Below are 17,025 nucleotides of genomic sequence, written 5' to 3' on the forward strand. Positions count from 1 at the left end.
TCGGCGGGACAGAAGTTCTACAACATTTCTCAGCTTTAGCCCACTGCCGACTGTCTTATTCATGCCTTCGCGCGAAGGCATGCAACTGGCGCGCCGACGTGTCTTTGAGACCAGGCTTGTTACGACACCTGCTCCAAAGGTCGCATTGCTCAGGGCTCTATTCTAACCGTCCCGTAGCGCATGATCTGCAGAATCAAAAGCAAACGCAGTTTTCACCATCACGTCAGTGGAACCAATTGGGGGACGTGGCATTGAACGCCACGGTTGCTCAATCCTGCCTCCAGCTTGGAGTTTTGGTGGTTAAGTGGGTGGGCTCGCTTGTCAGGCCTGGCTTCGAAAGCTGCTATCCAGACAAGACCAGAATATATGCTAGCGACAGTACTTGCTTTTTCCCACAGAAAGTGGTCAAGAAGCCCCCCCTCAAAAAAAATAAACCAGAGTTGTATGCGGCCAACAGTCATCTCACACAATTCTATTCTTTCCGTTGTCTCTAGGCATCCGAGTCATGCCGAATTGTTTGCTTTTATGGGCCGCTTGCCCGTTTGCTTCCATTTTCAGCCGCTGGCAACTACTGCAAGCTGCCGTCAATGCGCGACCCTTCTGCATGTTTTCACCCAAGCGAGGATCACACCGCACAGTCTACATGGTAGGCTTACAACTAGCACTGACGGTACTCAAGCAGCCAACAGAACCTCCTTCAACCATAGGAACTTCTTGCGCGGTTGGTGCCCCGCACCCTAGAGAGAGGGCTTCATCGTCTCATGAACAACCAGCTAGAAACTTAATTACTGAGGCAAACTCAAGTCTGAACCGGCTATCTTGTTTCTTGGCGATTTTATAACGTACTCAAGCCCCATGTAACAGCCCTTTGTATAGCTTCGGCACGGACGACAGGAACGCTCTTGCAATATAAAAGCCACCTACCTGAACATCCCCGACAGCAGACGACGTCTTGAAGCTCAAATAAAGACATTGAGCACCCTGACTAGGACTTGCTCTTTTAATTGGCCATTAAGGACGCCACCATGGCTTGGGTCTTCGGGGGGGTGTGGTAACTGCTGGACAAACATCACGGACAGACAATAATAGCGCCACAGGTCCAAGTGTCGAGAGTTAATCACCGCCTTAACCGCAAGCCATGGCTTACAGTATGGGCACTCCGGTTTCTCTGGTCTGTCGACAGCTCGTTCAGCTAGCATTGTGGAAATGCAAGAACATATTGCTTTATCACGATGCATAGGCGAGCAAACATCCAAAACGGCATCCACATTGCGGCTTCGCCGGGCAGGGGTGACTGCTTTGAGTCCCTTCATTCACAGAACGCACTGGTTGCTGCAAAGCACATGCCTCAGCGAACGCCTCGAGAGTCAATGTCAATGGATTATTATTATTATTTGACGCGACAAAAGGGGGATCTCTCGATTGATTGCCCGCCAAATCAAACCAAAAGGCAGGAGTTTGGGACGGCCAGACCCGACCATTTTAGCTGCCTTGAAACAGCAAGCCATATTAGCCGGCCATGCAAGGGCGAAATCACCCATCCCTGTCTGCGCTTTCACACATTGGCACACAAGACATGACCGCCTAGCCGTTGCGAATGCCATCAGCATTTCGATTTCCAGCCGAAGACGGGGAATTAAGCTCTCCCCCTGGGAACATGTTGTGATCGGACAGTGATCTCGGATGACGGTTCCATTGGTCTGCGAACGTGCGCTTCCCAACCTGTTTGGAATCGTCGATCGCCGTCAATTCTTGGACGGGATTCTGGGGGGCAACAGGGCCTTCAAAAGTGCGTCCTTGTATCAATGTACCACTGCTGTTCTTCGCTGTCTAAGGTACGGTCAGGGGTGGATTCTCAGGATTCTACGCGATGGATAGCCCTTGTTCCCGTCCTTTGAGTGTCGCAATCCAGACTCCTTGCCTCTCTCGCAACCCACCCTGTCCACTGTCTCGAAGGTGCGAATCACTCCGGGAATGCCAGGACAAGCCGTGCAAGACCCTGCGGAAGGCAGAAAAGACGAGGCGACTTTGGCAAGCCAGCAAATCAGCTGCCGTTACAACAACCCAGACAACCATGATGAGGAGTGCCGCGCACAACGGCGCTGCAAATCACCCCCACCCCCCACCCCCCTCCCAACAGAGGCATTGGCGAGCTGGCGGACATATTTCATATCCGAAATAAGGTAATTTCGTCCTTTCACTAGATTATTGTAGGCCGCCGGTCGGAGACTACAGCAAAAACTACAGAGTACAGGGAGGCCACATGGCATGCGAGCTCGGCTCCCACTATTTGACGCGGGTTCATTCACATTATTGGCAGAGGCTGGGGCCACATGGGCATTGTATGCCTGAAGAGGCAAAACTGTGGAGTTGCAAAATCGTTCCACGCGGGATCACGAGAGGGCTCCTTTAATTGAAGAGGACCCGGAAATGTGGGGTCTCTTTTCGCTTCCGAAGCCGACCGTCGTCGTTTTGCCTCCGACCCAGTCCAAGCCCATGGGCGGACGAATGGCAGATGCCGCAATCGCTGGAAACGACTTGGGAACCTGGCAGATGGAGCCTCCTGCGCGTTCTCTCTTGCATATTATGCAGGTACAAGCGAGCGATGCCGCGCTGCAAGACCGTTAAGCACCCACTACACTCGGGCTTCTCTTACGATCATCTGTTGTTGCTCCTGCGTCTCTCACCTGAGGGCTTCCTTGCTCGGACAATCACCACCGTTCCATGCGGATCTGGGCCGGCTAATTCGGACGATGGGGTGCATTGCTGTTGCTCGACCGCTTACTTGGTGAAGGACGTTGGAGAAGTTGGGGTGATTCCAAAAAGGAGATGTTCTGGAAGACCCACAGAAGCATCCCACCCCTGAGCCTGTCACTCATGTAACGACGGTTTGGCGCATCATACGGATCAGTTGTTGTCGGTGTATGGAAAATCCATGATACGCAGAACTCCTCCGTTGGCCATAACAGGTATTCACGCCAGTCCCGGCTGTTCGAGCCATGTTTCGGACGGCTCTAGAGGCTTGGGGACCCGAAGGGTGGTGAAACGAAGTCTTGCCCTTGGGCCCATGGCAGTCGCCATGCGCATCCACTGAGCCTGAATTGTTTCAGGGCAGCTTGAATACTGAGTTATACTTGAACGGTACACACATAGACAGCGGGACGGCCTGGAAAGCGCCCACACTGGTTCAATGTACTTGTGATGTCTTGTGGCTTTTCCTCAGCCGCTGAGAGGCTCTGACGAGTTCGTGTGACGGCCGCGCACGGCTTCTTCCCCTGTAGATCACACAAGCAACATGAGGTGCGGGTGCCGTTCCCCGGATCCACGGCGCAAGTCTCCTGCGTGCCCGCCAATGTACAGCGACAGATCGGGACGGGGAGAGAGGGCTCATCTGCCGCGGGACTTATCCGGCAGTCCTGGGACGGGAGCTGAGCCGGTCGGCTCAGGCAAGATCGCCGGGTGGTGGCCCCATAATTACGCGGTCGCGGCCGAAAACGAGCTTTGTTTAGCGCCGTTCTGCCAACCTCGTCGACCGCACTGCCGGACGCGACTCGAGTTTGTCTGCTGCCGAACGCATCATTTATCGCCATTCTCCCAGTCGCCCTTTGCAACCCCGAACGCGCTCCAACGTCGGTTGAGCGCAGAAACTTGCCAACATGGCTATTCCCATGAACCGATTGGGCGGTCGCGGTAAGCATCTCTAGTCTGTTTCGCGCGTTTTCCTACTCCCAAAGCCAAGGCTTGATCCCGCGACCGCCACCGGGTGGGCCAACGGGAGCATGCCGTTCTTGGTATTTCTTCTTCGTTTCGCCTGCCATCGGGAAACCCCGCATTCGCTGACACAAACGTGATTCCCTTGCAGCGTTCCACCACGCCGACAACGACGATGATGACGTGGAGCGCGAGTACGACCGCCTCCGCGACCAAGCCCGCGAGGAGGCCGCCCAGCGCAACTCCTGCTTCGAGCGCGTTCGTCCACCCCCTCTCCATACCGTCCCCCTCGCCACGTGTCTGCTAACGTGCCCGCCCCAATCCTCCAGTCCCAGCAGGCCTATCAATCCGGCGACGGCGCCGCTGCCAAGGAGCTGTCCAACCAGGGCAAGCGCCATGCGCAGCGCATGGAGGACTTCAACCGCCAGGCGTCCGAGTACATCTTCCGCGAGAACAACGCAGCCGGCCGCGTGACCGGCAGCTGCGTCGACCTGCACGGGCAGTTCGTCGACGAGGCGGAGCGGATCCTCGAGGAGCGGATCCGCGCCGACAAGGCGAGGGGCCAGGACCATCTGCACGCCATCGTGGGCAAGGGAAACCATTCCTCGGGCCACGTGCAGAAGCTGAAGCCGCGCATTGAGGAGATTTGCCGCGAGATGGGGCTGAAGTTCTCGACCGAGGACAACGCTGGCAGGATCTACATCAACCTCCAGGGCGGGGACGCCACGATGCCGCCGCCGCCCCAGGTTGGCGGTGGACACCACGGCGGCGCTGGTGGTGGGCAGTATCACGGCGGCCAGCAGCACCACGGCGGCCAACAGCATGGCGGACAGCAGCATGGCGGCCAGCAGCATGGTGGGCAGCAGCAGCACCACGGCGGCCAGCAGCAGCAAGAGCAGGACGACTCTGCCGACTTGGTTATCAAGATCCTCAAGAAGCTGGAGAAGGCTTGCTGTGTCGTCATGTGAGATTTGTCTTGTTTTATTTGGGGTCTTGGGGTGGCGCGCTTTTGGGCCGCGTGGGCTGCTAGCTAGCAGCGCCCTCGGGTGGACGCATTCCGTCGCCATATTTTTTTGGATACCCGGCGGTTTGGATGCGCAAACGGTGATGTGTTAATGGTGATGTCCTTTTCTTGTATCTAAGGTGTAACGATATACCTTGACGAACTGTCACTGGACTGCGTCACATGGGGTTTTTTTGGATGTGTGGGCGGTGAGGTTTGCCCTTGTTTTATGCGGGCTGCTTTATGTATATTCTTCTCTGTGTGTATATTGAACAAGAGTGTTGCCGGCACTTATGCCTGGTACACCAAATTCTGGCATATCAATGGATGCCTTGTATGCATGTGCCTGAAATATCGATACTGCCATGACCGACTTAAGTAAGGGACGACATAAGTCGCGCTCTTTGAGGTAGGTTAAACTCAAAGGTCCTCTCCGATCGAGATGTTTTCCAGGGTCCAGATATACAGCTGCGGCCAGCAGAACGGATCTGTGGCCCTCAATAAGACCCCGGGTCTGTTCAATAACACCCGACTGCCACCGTATTATCCCCAGGGACGACTGCGTAGTCCTCGAAGTCCAGGGCTGGATCGACGGTATCAATAAACCCGCTTAGGGGCGTATCTGGTAAGAAACAAATCTTTGAGGCAGGCAGCGACCTATACATTCTCCGGGCCAGCTACCGCTTCTGTATCATCTCTCTACCTCTCTCTCTCTCTCTCTTCTGCTTCGTGAAGCCACCAATACGCATATGTCAGAGGACATTATATTAAGTTACCAACAAACAACAAACGAAAATATGAAAAGGAATTCAATTCAACATACCATGTTGATAATTTCAAGAAGAAGAGGATTTTCAACACGAGGGACTTACTACTACTTCAGAATCAACCCGGGTTTTAAACTGAACCCTTACTCAAGACATTCTCGTTCCGCCGAATTTCGATGTTCATATTAGAAGCATGGGCAAGATATTCAGACACCAAGGATGAGGGAAGACGTCGGAACACGAACACACGATAATATTAGACAGAGATAATAAGAACCAGCCTCTCTTTTCTTTCCAGGGCAGGGCACAGCGTTAACCACTTCGACCTATGCTGGAAGACGTTCGGCCGGCTTGCACCAGGGAGCGTATGCACATATCCGAACTCACAGCTCCAGTGAAAAACCAAACCCGGTAAGTTGTTATCGTTATCAGAGCTCCAGCAACGGCGAAAACTCCCGCCGGTGATTGGCCGGCATCGACCGGGGAGAGAGCAAGCTTTCTGCTCTATCTCAATCTCTGGGCCGCGCGCATTTGCTAGCAGAGTGCAATCCCGAAAGTCGATCTTGCCAAAGAAATTTCATCGTCATCGTCAAATCCAACTTCCCCATCACCAACCCAAAAACCACACCTCGGCAGCTTTACCAAAACCACCCACTCTCACATCACAATGGACGCGTAAGGACCAAAATCGCCAGGAAACCCGGAAAGAAGGGCGGGAAAAAGAAGCCTAACTAACGCGCATGCTCTCCGACAGCCTTACCAAGACCGAGGAGGCCCAGCTCCAGCAGAGACTGCAGAAGCGCCAGGTCAAGGAGTTCATGAACGTAAGTCCCGACCGTCCTCGAGAAACAACCCTCACGAAGACCGCATCTTCCAATTACCCCTGCTTCCCATCGCCGGGAGCCGGGCGCCGGTAAAGCTCAACCACGCTGACGTATTCTCTTTTTCCTCGGACCAACAGCTCTTTGGCAACCTCGTCGACCATTGCTTCACCTCGTGCATCGACGACTTCACCTCAAAGTCCCTCTCCTCCCGCGAGACCGGCTGCATCACCCGCTGCATCCAGAAGCAAATGTTCTCCCAGCAGCGCCTGAGCGAGCGCTTCCAGGAGCACAACGCCCAGATGACGGCTCAGATGCAGAACCAGTAAATACACGCCTGGTCCGGAATGCTGGCAAAGTGCAAATACGACAAGTAAAGAAAAATATGATTTGAGATATTGCTCGCGGTGTGGCGTCTGGGCTTCAAACTCGGTTGCGGAGTGACGAGTGAGAAGGAGGATGGCTTCGATGCGCGACGCAAATGTAATACTATTCCAGCATGGCAGAACAGCTGGAGCCCGGGATGCGGGACCACTACACGGTTCTCCATTTACGAGGCAACGGAGCCAGAACGAGTGGCTTGTTCGATATTGCATCACGAGAAGAGAGGTTTCCTGTATACTACATTTTCCAACGGACGGTGGATAGACGTGGCATGGCATTTGCTGGTGTGGAAAGGACACCAGGCGAATGGGAGGGAAAACAAAACAAAACAAAAACTCCTACTCTATGACACAATCTGCCTATGCTTGCTACAATGACAATGATATGTGGACGCGGGAGTGCTTGCACCCAAGATGATGTTGCATGTTTCCCAGCAACTAGCTGGGGGTATCCGCTGATTTGAATCCTACATGAAATATGGGATCCAGCAAATGCTGGAAAATGCACACACGTTCGTCCTACACACATGAACGCCTTAACCTTTTTGTCTTTGCCCCCTCCATTTCATTCCCTTGGCCGACGATAGGCCCCTTGTTTCATGGGTACTATTTGTATGCCCCTTCATTAAGACTCTTCCAGGTCTTCGCTCAGAACATCCCTCACCGCCTCCAACTGCGAGAGCACCTTGCTCTCAAGAACGTTTGCTGGCTGCCCGCTCTCGTCAGACGCACCGGTCTTGATACTCTTCCACTCAACCTCGCGCTGTCCCAGCGGCAGGAGTCTGTCGCGCAACAGCTTCCGACTCGATAGCCAGAAGTCGATATTTTCAAGGAGTGAAGCAGCATCCCATTGGATCTCTGGGATGTCTCTGGGGTTGGCGGATCGCAGAGCGGCGATGACTCTTGTCAACAGGGCGAGTGAGTGAACCTCGGACACAGACAGGAGCGTAACGTAGTGGGGTGCTTCTCTTGATGCCGTCCGACTTGCGCCTGGGGCTTCGAACCGATCGACGCTTGACTTTAGCAGCAGAGGGAACTGGTTCAGAACATAGCCTAGTTCTGGCGCGACCGTTCCGCCCAGTGCTGTAAGGAGATTCAGCAGCAGAGGTAGGACGCCCTTCACCCAAATGCTATAGCATCTCTGGGGACCCACTGCCTCGGAGAAGGGAGAAATATTCCCTCGGCGCATGAAATTGGTGATGCCCGCCGAAGTCAGATGGCTCAGCAAGCCATCACAAGCCATTTGTTCTGCCACCGCCGGAAGGGTGGAGAGTTCTAGCAAGAATAACAGGCTCAACTCGCCGTAGATGGGATCATTATTGATGGCAAGCTTGTCAGCCCACGAGAAGAGAGATGTTGCCGCGTGCATAGCATCGTAAGATGCCATAATGTTGAGAATCTGCGTCTGGCATTGGTCAATGGTTGGCATGTTGAGACAGGCTTGCAGAATAGCAGTTAGCAGTGCCAGATCTTCGGGGGCAACCGCAGCTTCGGAGTCATGCACAAGCGCAACAAGAGTTCTAAAGCCCTTTGCAACCACGCGGTCGAGGACATTCAGAACAGTCTGTGTCAGATTGACAGAGAATCCCTCGCCTCCATTCTTCGAAGCTCCGAGAGACTTCTTTTCGGCAGCGCTGTATGCGCGCAATGCGACGTAAATGGTCTTGAGCATCGTGCGGTAATACGAGATCGAATCCGGGTTGAAAGGCTCCTCGACGGCGTTGACAATAGTAAACAGTGTCCCCAGAAGCTGATTCACGTCGTGAGAAGAAATAGGGCGGCCAACGAGACGCTGAACAAGGAGTAGGCTTAGATCAGCTCGTTCTTCGACGATGCGCATGAAGATGTTCTCAGGGCCCTGATTAGACCGATTCGCCTCGAGGCACTGCTGTGCAACCTGAAGCATCTGCTTGGCAACAGTCTCATTGTCTGGAAGGGAGCTACTGATCTCGAGCAATAAAAATTCCCAGGCGTGGAAAAGTGACTACGAGCCGTTAGTCAATATCCATGTGTTCCCATAACGAAAGACTTACAATTTGTGCGTCAACGAGGGACAGGTTGGCATTGGCGATTCCCATCTCGTTGCGGAAGCCATTATTCCGGCGACCATGCCAGCCTGGGTCAAAACTCAACATCTCGGTTGCGCTCTCCAAGTCGTAAAAGTAGCTCTTTCCAAGTTCGCCGGGTCTCAATGCCGTCCGCTTGAAAGCCTCAAGAGATACCCCAGGGTATTTGCTTATGAAGTTCTTCGCAAAGTTGCTATGCAGAGAGTTGTTGTAGCTAGAGACCTCGACACCATCGCGGAGGTAGTAATCCAGGTCAGCTACCAAGCTCTTGGCGAATGTTTCCGCGCCGCCCATCTGGCGCAGATGGTAGAGTTGCATGGCAAAAATTTCAGCAATGTAGGCAGCCATCTTGGCGTCGATGGCGGCCTTGACGGCATCTGTCTTGCTGGTAACCGTAAAACTACTGAGATCTTTGACGTAGAGACGCAACGAATCGAGAAATGAGGAATCTTTCTGCATCGTGAAGATGGTCCAAGGCCAGTGGTTTTGAGATGACGCAACAAAATCAAGTATTCGAAGTGCCTCAGAAATTTCCAATTCCTTGATCTTCTTAAGTTTTGCAAAGGCAGTTGCGAGCACCGAGTTAGGTGTAGATGACGAATCTTTCTTGACACCTTTGAGGGCATCTCTAGGCGTCTTGCCCGTGAGAAGGCAGTTGGACAGCCACTGCTGACGGTTCTGCACAATCGTCGAGAAGAATTTCCAGGTCGTTTGCACGTCCTTGGCGACGAGGAAAGGCTTGTCGAGTCGTGACAAGACCTGAATAAATGATCGAGACAACAAAGGACCGAGATAGCCCAATAACGAGGGAGGGTCGTCATGGGCTTTGGCAGCGCTGAGAACCAAAGCCTCTAGAAGCAAGAGTGATGGACGCCGGAATTGCTCGCAGATGGCGCACAATCTTGCCAGAATTGATGACGTTTTGAAGAGGTGGTCCTCGAAGGTGGCTGACGGTCGTTCGAGGTAGTTTGCGACACGTAGCAGTGTTGTGGTGAACTGCAGGGTTGAGATAAGCTGCTCCTGCGCAGCAGCCAATCTTTCCTGGTAGAGCGTTGAGTCGGGAATTTGAAGACCGTTCACCAAGGTGGCGAGAAGCGGCTGGAATCTTAGAGAGCCAGTCGAAGGAGAGAGGAATGCATCAATGATGTAGGATGCGGCAGGCTCTAAGCATGCCGTGAGGGTCTCTGAGCTCTCTCGGTCACCCATCCCGTACGTATGTGAAACGATGTGGTCCATGACAGGGACAACATGCCGAATGAGCAAAGTGCGGTGCAGTTCCGATCCAAATCGCCAGGTCGATGAAGTCTCGAAGACGTCCACCGTAGCTTGGGAGATAGCAAGACTCACTTTGCCCAGCACCTTGTCCGCCACGCCGAGCCAAACATTGTTTGAGACCTTTTGGCGTCCAACCAGCTTGTGGCCAGACTTACGCTGAACAGCGCTGCCTTTGATGCTGTCAATGAGACTGGCGAAAAGACGCACAGCAGAAAGCAAGAGATCAAACCGACCACCGACAAGGTCAAGGTTTCCTGTAATCTTTGCCAGCTTGCCTGCTTGTGCTTCTGAGTTGAGAAGCTCGCAACGGGCCAAGTAGGACCAGACTCTGGTTGGGCAAAGTGGAAGGATTGCGTGTAGGAACTGAACGCAAGAGTTAAGCACCGAAATGCCCTGTCCTTCTGTCGCTTTATCGTCCTGCATGTAGACATCCATGGTCTCGCATACAACCGCAACGAGGTCCTTGTTTCCGGAAATATGTTTGCCAATCTCCTCCAGCAAGTCCAGCCCTGACTTGAGCGACGTTTCACCGCTGAGGCCTTGTTTTTCGGATTTGAGTACCTCCGCGCGAAGTAGAGTCGCTAGCAGTGAAATTGTTTCTGCCGTTTCTTCCGGCTGGAATGCATCCAGTTCGCTGCGGTAAGTCTCCGGGGCGAGCTGTACCTCCAACCTCTTGCCCAAAAGGGCAAGGGCAGAATGCTCGTACTCCATGATGACCACGCGGCCTGTGTCCGTGACAAAACGCCCAAGTGTTTCTGCTGGTATCCTGAAAGCATCGTCAAGCCGAGTTCTCCGATTCCATGCCGAAGCGGGTGTGAAGAGCGGGATATCCTCCAGAAGGTAGAATGTATTAGTATTGTCCTCCTCCTGGGCCAGCTCATACTGCTGATAATCATCGGGAAGGATGAATGTAAGGGATGGGGTCTTGCGCAGCAGATTGACTACAGTATCGATCCGGTCATCGGAGACCACGCAGTTGGCCAGAGTCCGGCACATGTTGAGGAAGGGAAGAAGTTCGAATGGATAGCGGCCGAGGGCTTGATGGAAGTAATACTCCAGGGCGGTGGTGTCCTGGAGCACCTCGGCCAGGATATCGCTCGTAGGGTCAAGCGTAGGCTTCGACAGATCCCAGTACTGCTGACCGGCTGAGAGCACCGACAAGAGAGAGGTGACTGAATCTGATTGATACCCCACAAGGGGGTATGTGGCTTTGAGGAAGTCGACGTAGGCGAGTCGTATCCTGGAACTTAGGAGTGGTGAGAAGGCTCCTTCGCCCGAGGCGCCTATGGCAAGCGCCATTTCGGATACAACTTCGTAAGCCCGTCCATGTGACGTGACGGCTACTGCGAGCTGTTCCACAACCTGCATATCTTTTTCGAGGCCAGCGTTTGTGAGGAAAATATCGAACGACTTGCCATCGAGAGAAACGATGCTTCCCGCGGAAAGACGGCGACTAGTAGTGGGCCGAATCAAGACGCCGGCCTCGAATGTTTCCTGAGACCGTTGGTTCTGCAGCGCGTCTCGCTTTTCGATTCGGTCATGGTGCGAATAGAACATGCGGTGGACGACGACTGTCCAAGCAAATATGACAGGGCTTTGACTCTCGCAGTCGGCATTTGCCGCCGCCAGGATTGCGTTGTGCACCTGTTCAAGTACAGAGGGAGAGGTGATGTAAGGGTCTTCGTCTCCGCGGTACTCCGGTGCTTCTTCCGCGAGACATTCTATGGACCGCGAGGGATTCAACATTTTAATGGATATGGCACAAATGAGCGACCTCAGAGGCATGACGAGAGTAGCAATGCTCTCGTTTGGCTATTCACAGTTAGCCAATCCTCTCCAACAAATTCCAAGTAAACTTACCGCATTGATTCCATTGAGAAACCCATAGTTGTCCATGAGCGAAAACCATTGGCCAACTACCGGAGATGGCACAAACGAGTCGCCATTCCCATCCACAGACTGGAAAACGACCAACAAAGCGTGGACCACCTCAGTTAGAGCCGTCCGCATCCACTCCAACTCAAGGTCTTCAACCAGCAGGCTTTTGTCCTCGACATTCGCTTCAAGGCCCTCTGCAAGTCTACCAATAGATTCTGTGACATATTGCAGGTAAGCCGTCAGGAGATCATCGAGGTATTTCGGACGATCGTTCGCCGCAATCAACTCGGTCGGTGTTGACGGCTCCTCGCCTGTTGGTGTCGGGGCCGAAGGCTGCGTATACAGAACATTCTCTTGAACCAATGTAGCAGTCATCATAAAGTGACGTCTCTCGGCCAGATACGTCTGGAAGAGCCGTTGTCGCCTTGACTCCTCCTTTTCAAAGTTGGCCCAGAGGGTCTCTGCATCCAGCGCGGCACCGGAAACGGGAACCAAGGAGGACGATTGCACATTCGTAACACCAGCAGCTTCCTGCAGATTGACTGCGTCCTGCGAAGAAAGCGGCCCTGCCAGATGGCTTCCTGGTCGTGACTGGAACTCAATCACTGTTGCCCGAAGCGCAGCGACGAGGTTGACTTTGGCGTTCCTGCTCAGCCATTGCGCATCCTCCTTGATAACTTTTATGTCAAATTTGTCATTCGGAGTAGGTGTGACGTGTATGGCCGCCGTCCTCGTTTCGAAATTCGATTTGGTAGAATCGCTCGGCGGCGCAAAGGCGGTTGCTGGGTCTTTTAGGAGAGATCGCACGTAATCGTCCTGCAGAAACTGAACGACAGCTGCGCTTTTTCGCCTGGCGTCATCTTTGTCTGCCAGTGCAGCTGCGATGAGCTTCCAGGAGCTGCTTCGAATGTCAGCTGTCTCGACATCAACAAGACATTAAACACAAGGCTACCCACATAATAATGTTGTCTCCATTCAAGCATTCCTCCAGAGGAGGAAAATAGAGACGGTCTGCCACTTGCGCCATTGCCGCAGAGGTCGATTGGGCAGAGCGGTCAAGGTCCAGACTGCATCCGGCGAGGCTGCGATGAGCTGTGGTTGCCTGGGGTGCAAGAAAGCAAATCGACGCGCTTGTACACTTGGACCCGCGATTGCTTTTGCAGCCTTTCAGATGGTGGTTGGTTGGAGCTCACTTTTTTTGGGAGCTCCAGTTCCTGGGTTTTTCCGCAAGACCGCGCTAGCTTGTTTTAGCTCTAGCGCCCGTTCTGGGCACAGATACCACAGAGTCCCGGGATTGCGATAGCGGCGGGGCTGTCAGTAAGAGTACCTTGCAGCTTGCCTCTTCAATAAACACACACTGTGAGAGCCTATTGAATTTGCCTCGGGTCGTACAGTTAACTACTTAGCCCGCTTTACTGTGTCACTTTCACTTTATTCAACCGCCTTTTCATCTTGAACTCAAACTGTCCCGTTGACTCACTTCGTGCAACCTCGAGCTCAGCTACCACCGAAGCCGACAACATCCGTCACGAGAGCTGTCAAAATCCAGCGCCCAAAGATAGCAATTGACTCAGTTCTCGGCGGTTTCAGTAACTTTCCAAGATGCCGTCTTTGGATATCATTGATCATTCACCCCACCATCCGGATCCCTCGCCACCAATCCCAACGGCGTCCAACTTAATTCTGATCGACAACTACGACTCCTTCACCTGGAATGTCTACCAATACCTCATTCTCGAGGGCGCAAATGTCACCGTCTTCAGAAATGACAAGATCACTCTCGCAGAGTTGATTGACAAGAAACCGACCCAGTTGATTATCAGCCCTGGGCCTGGACATCCCACTACCGACTCTGGAGTTAGTCGAGATGCCATCAAGCACTTCTCCGGCAAGATTCCTATCTTTGGAGTATGCATGGGACAGCAGTGCATCTTTGATGTCTATGGTGGCGAGGTTGGGTCTGCAGGAGAATGGCTTCATGGCAAGACGTCTCCTCTGACGCATGATTCCAAGGGTGTCTATGCTGGCCTGCGCCAAGGCCTTCCGGTTACCCGATACCACTCTCTGGCTGGTACTCGTGTCACCCTTCCGAGCTGTCTGGAAGTCACTTCCTGGGTTGCTACCGAGGACGGTTCCCCCGGCATTATCCAAGGCGTGCGGCACAAGGAGTACACGATTGAGGGCGTGCAATTCCACCCCGAGAGTATTCTTACCGCAGATGGCCGCACCATGCTCCGCAACTTCTTGCAGCTTCAAGGTGGTACTTGGGAGGAGAACGCTCGACTTCAGAAGGGCTCTGCGACCAATGGCGAAGCTCTCAAAGCCGCCGCATCTGCGCCCTCCAAGAGCAAGAAGAATAACATCTTGCAGCAAATCTATGCCAACAGGAAGGCTGCCGTTACCGCTCAGAAGTTGATCCCTTCACAACGGCCTGCGGACCTTCAGGCTGCCTATGACTTGAACGCCGCCCCGCCCCAGATTCCATTCGTTGAACGTCTGCGCCAGACCCCGTTCGACGTGTCCCTTATGGCAGAGATCAAGCGAGCCTCGCCGTCAAAGGGAATCTTTGACATCAACATCAACGCTCCAACTCAGGCTCGGAAATACGCCCTCGCAGGCGCTAGCGTCATCTCTGTCCTAACTGAGCCCGAGTGGTTCAAGGGTAGTATCGAGGACCTTCGAGCCGTCAGGCAAGTGCTGAACGGCATGCCCAACAGACCAGCAATCTTGCGTAAGGAGTTCATCTTCGAGGAGTACCAGATCCTCGAAGCTAGACTGGCTGGAGCCGATACCGTCTTACTGATTGTCAAGATGCTGGAGACAGAGTTGCTGGAAAGGCTTTACAAGTACTCCCTTTCTTTGGGTATGGAACCATTGGTTGAGGTGCAAACTGCCGAGGAGATGACGACTGCTCTGAAACTTGGCGCGAAGGCGATTGGCGTAAACAACCGCAACCTGGAGAGCTTCGAGGTTGATATGGATACTACAAGCAGACTAAGGAGTATGGTGCCCGAAAATACCATCATCTGTGCTCTTAGCGGCATCAATAGTCATCAGGATGTTCTTCTTTGCAAGAACGACGGAGTCAATGCGGTCCTGGTTGGAGAAGCTATCGTCAGGGCACCGGACACAACCAAATTCATCAGAGAACTGTGCTCTGGAACGGATGCTGAGCCCGAGCCGGTCAAGACCCAGCCATTATTCGTCAAGATCTGCGGGACGCGAACTCCTGAAGCAGCACTCGAGGCTGTGAAGGCAGGTGCTGACTTCGTTGGGATTTGTCTAGTCCCTGGTGCCAAGCGTTGCATATCTGATGAGACTGCGGCGGCAATCTCGGAAGCTGTGCACTCCTTCACACCATCAACAACACCGGCACAATCGAGCATACCAACAAAGTCCGCCACAGACTATTACACAGCTTCTGTCGCCAGACTATCAAGCTCGCGCCCGCTGCTTGCAGGCATCTTCCAGAATCAGTCCTTGGATGAGGTTCTCGAGAAGCAGAAGGCCTTAAACCTGGATATTGTTCAGCTCCATGGCAACGAACCAATTGAGTGGGCAAACCTGATCCCGGTCCCCGTCATCCGGGCTTTCAAGCCCACTAATGTCGGCATCGGTCTCCGCGGCTACCACACCATTCCGCTGCTCGACTCCGGCGCCGGCTCTGGCAAGCTTCTTGACGTCTCCAGTGTCAAGGATATTCTTGCAAAGGACACGGAATTGCAGGTCATCCTTGCCGGTGGTCTGAACCCTGACAACGTGCTCGAGGCGGTTCGGGCTGTAGGCGAGTTCGGCAACCGCATCGTTGGCGTGGACGTGAGTAGCGGAGTAGAGGAGGATGGCAAGCAAAGTTTGGAGAAGATTAGGGCGTTTGTGAAGAATGCAAAGAGCTTTAGGTAGACGGAAACGCACACAATCGGTGGGAGTCCCTCACCATTTGAAATAGACTGGACTATTTCTCATGAATGCTTTTTTAACTTGTGCACACAAGCTATCATTATACATGAGGTTCTAGACACCTCGCAGCGTGACGTGCCCAAATAGTTGAAAACTTGCGCTATCGATCCCAGCTACAATCACAAGAGACAAAATGGCAAGGCACTTGCTGCCCAGAAAACTGGCGAGGGTTCGACACCCTCCTAAGCATTGTGTTAAGAGGCTTGGAAAGAAGAGACTCGGTAGTGATCATATTCCAGACTCTTGAACCTACTATCAGTTCCACTCTGCTTTTGCATTTCAATAATGTTCACGGCGATATAAAAACTTTGGAATGCGGTTCTGGGTATAACATAGCCGTAATTGATAATTAAAAATATTCGTCGATTGCCTCTTTCTTAACTATCTCCAACCCCCCTGCCTCGATGGAAGTAAAGCCTTAAGGGCCTCCTTCCCGGTAGCTCTACTAAGTGGTGCCTTCTTTTCGTCTTTATTCTCGAGCCTTGCCTCTATCAACGACGAGAAACTCTCTGTGCCCCTTTCAACCTATCTGAACTCCTTCAGCCCGCCCCGTCCTATGATCCGCAACCAAGCATATTCTGGCCAAAATAACTCACATCTATTTCACTTCGTTACCATTTACATAAAAGCGTTACTCAAAATGGTCAGAGCAATTTTCAAGGACCTTGTGATTGCGTCCGCTGGCTCTTTCCCTGACGGTATTACCATTGAAAGGGCCAAGAGCTGGACTGAGATGCGCAAAGGCCTATTCGTATCCGACATGGATGATTCAGTCACGCATCTACTTTGCACAGATGAGGAGTTCAAAGCCAAGAAAAGGATTAATCGAAGTACCTAAGCCCATCCCAATCCACAAGAAGTTCCCTCCTTGAAGGTTTGCGTCTTCAATGCTGGAGGCGACAGAACTAGACAATATTGATACGAAAAGCTGACCACACATCTCTTGTTTCTTTAGTCAAGCAGGCAGAGTGCAGCACGAGGAAGGTCCACATCATCAACTGGCTCTGGTTTGAGTTCTCATGCACTCATAACAAGAAATTGCGCGAAAAGGACTATGATTTTTCCGCCATGAGGGCTGAGAAGCGAGAGAGACTCAGAAAACAACGTGAAAGGGAGCAGAGGGCCCGCAACACTATGATTGGAGAGACGTGGATTAATCCAGGT

At 52.9% G+C, this 17,025-nt stretch overlaps 4 protein-coding genes across 4 annotated transcripts; 3 read left to right on the forward strand and 1 right to left on the reverse strand.

The window, feature by feature from the left end:
- Positions 1-3,656: 3,656 nt before the first annotated feature.
- Positions 3,657-4,679, forward strand: EsH8_IV_000493 (Smr domain-containing protein; the record flags this gene model as incomplete). Its single annotated transcript, XM_083265383.1, has 3 exons — positions 3,657-3,690; positions 3,863-3,969; positions 4,041-4,679. The coding sequence occupies 3 exons, from the start codon at positions 3,657-3,659 to the stop codon at positions 4,677-4,679; spliced, it is 780 nt and encodes a 259-aa protein (XP_083124278.1).
- A 1,469-nt stretch (positions 4,680-6,148) lies between these two features.
- Positions 6,149-6,631, forward strand: EsH8_IV_000494 (protein transporter TIM9; the record flags this gene model as incomplete). Its single annotated transcript, XM_083265384.1, has 3 exons — positions 6,149-6,156; positions 6,236-6,305; positions 6,443-6,631. 3 exons carry the CDS (start codon positions 6,149-6,151, stop codon positions 6,629-6,631), a joined length of 267 nt encoding a protein of 88 aa, XP_083124279.1.
- A 679-nt stretch (positions 6,632-7,310) lies between these two features.
- On the reverse strand, positions 7,311-12,931 carry EsH8_IV_000495 (nucleoporin subcomplex protein binding to Pom34-domain-containing protein; the record flags this gene model as incomplete). The annotated part of the gene is made up of 4 exons (XM_083265385.1): positions 7,311-8,669; positions 8,719-11,838; positions 11,887-12,802; positions 12,861-12,931. The coding sequence occupies 4 exons, from the start codon at positions 12,929-12,931 to the stop codon at positions 7,311-7,313; spliced, it is 5,466 nt and encodes a 1,821-aa protein (XP_083124280.1).
- Positions 12,932-13,506: 575 nt separating this feature from the next.
- On the forward strand, positions 13,507-15,804 carry EsH8_IV_000496 (indole-3-glycerol phosphate synthase-domain-containing protein; the record flags this gene model as incomplete). Its single annotated transcript, XM_083265386.1, has 1 exon — positions 13,507-15,804. The coding sequence occupies one exon, from the start codon at positions 13,507-13,509 to the stop codon at positions 15,802-15,804; it is 2,298 nt and encodes a 765-aa protein (XP_083124281.1).
- Between the last annotated feature and the right edge of the window lie 1,221 nt (positions 15,805-17,025).

This window comes from Colletotrichum jinshuiense, chromosome 4 (genome assembly GCF_051148585.1).
Source record: "Colletotrichum jinshuiense chromosome 4, complete sequence".
Lineage (NCBI taxonomy): Eukaryota > Fungi > Ascomycota > Sordariomycetes > Glomerellales > Glomerellaceae > Colletotrichum > Colletotrichum jinshuiense.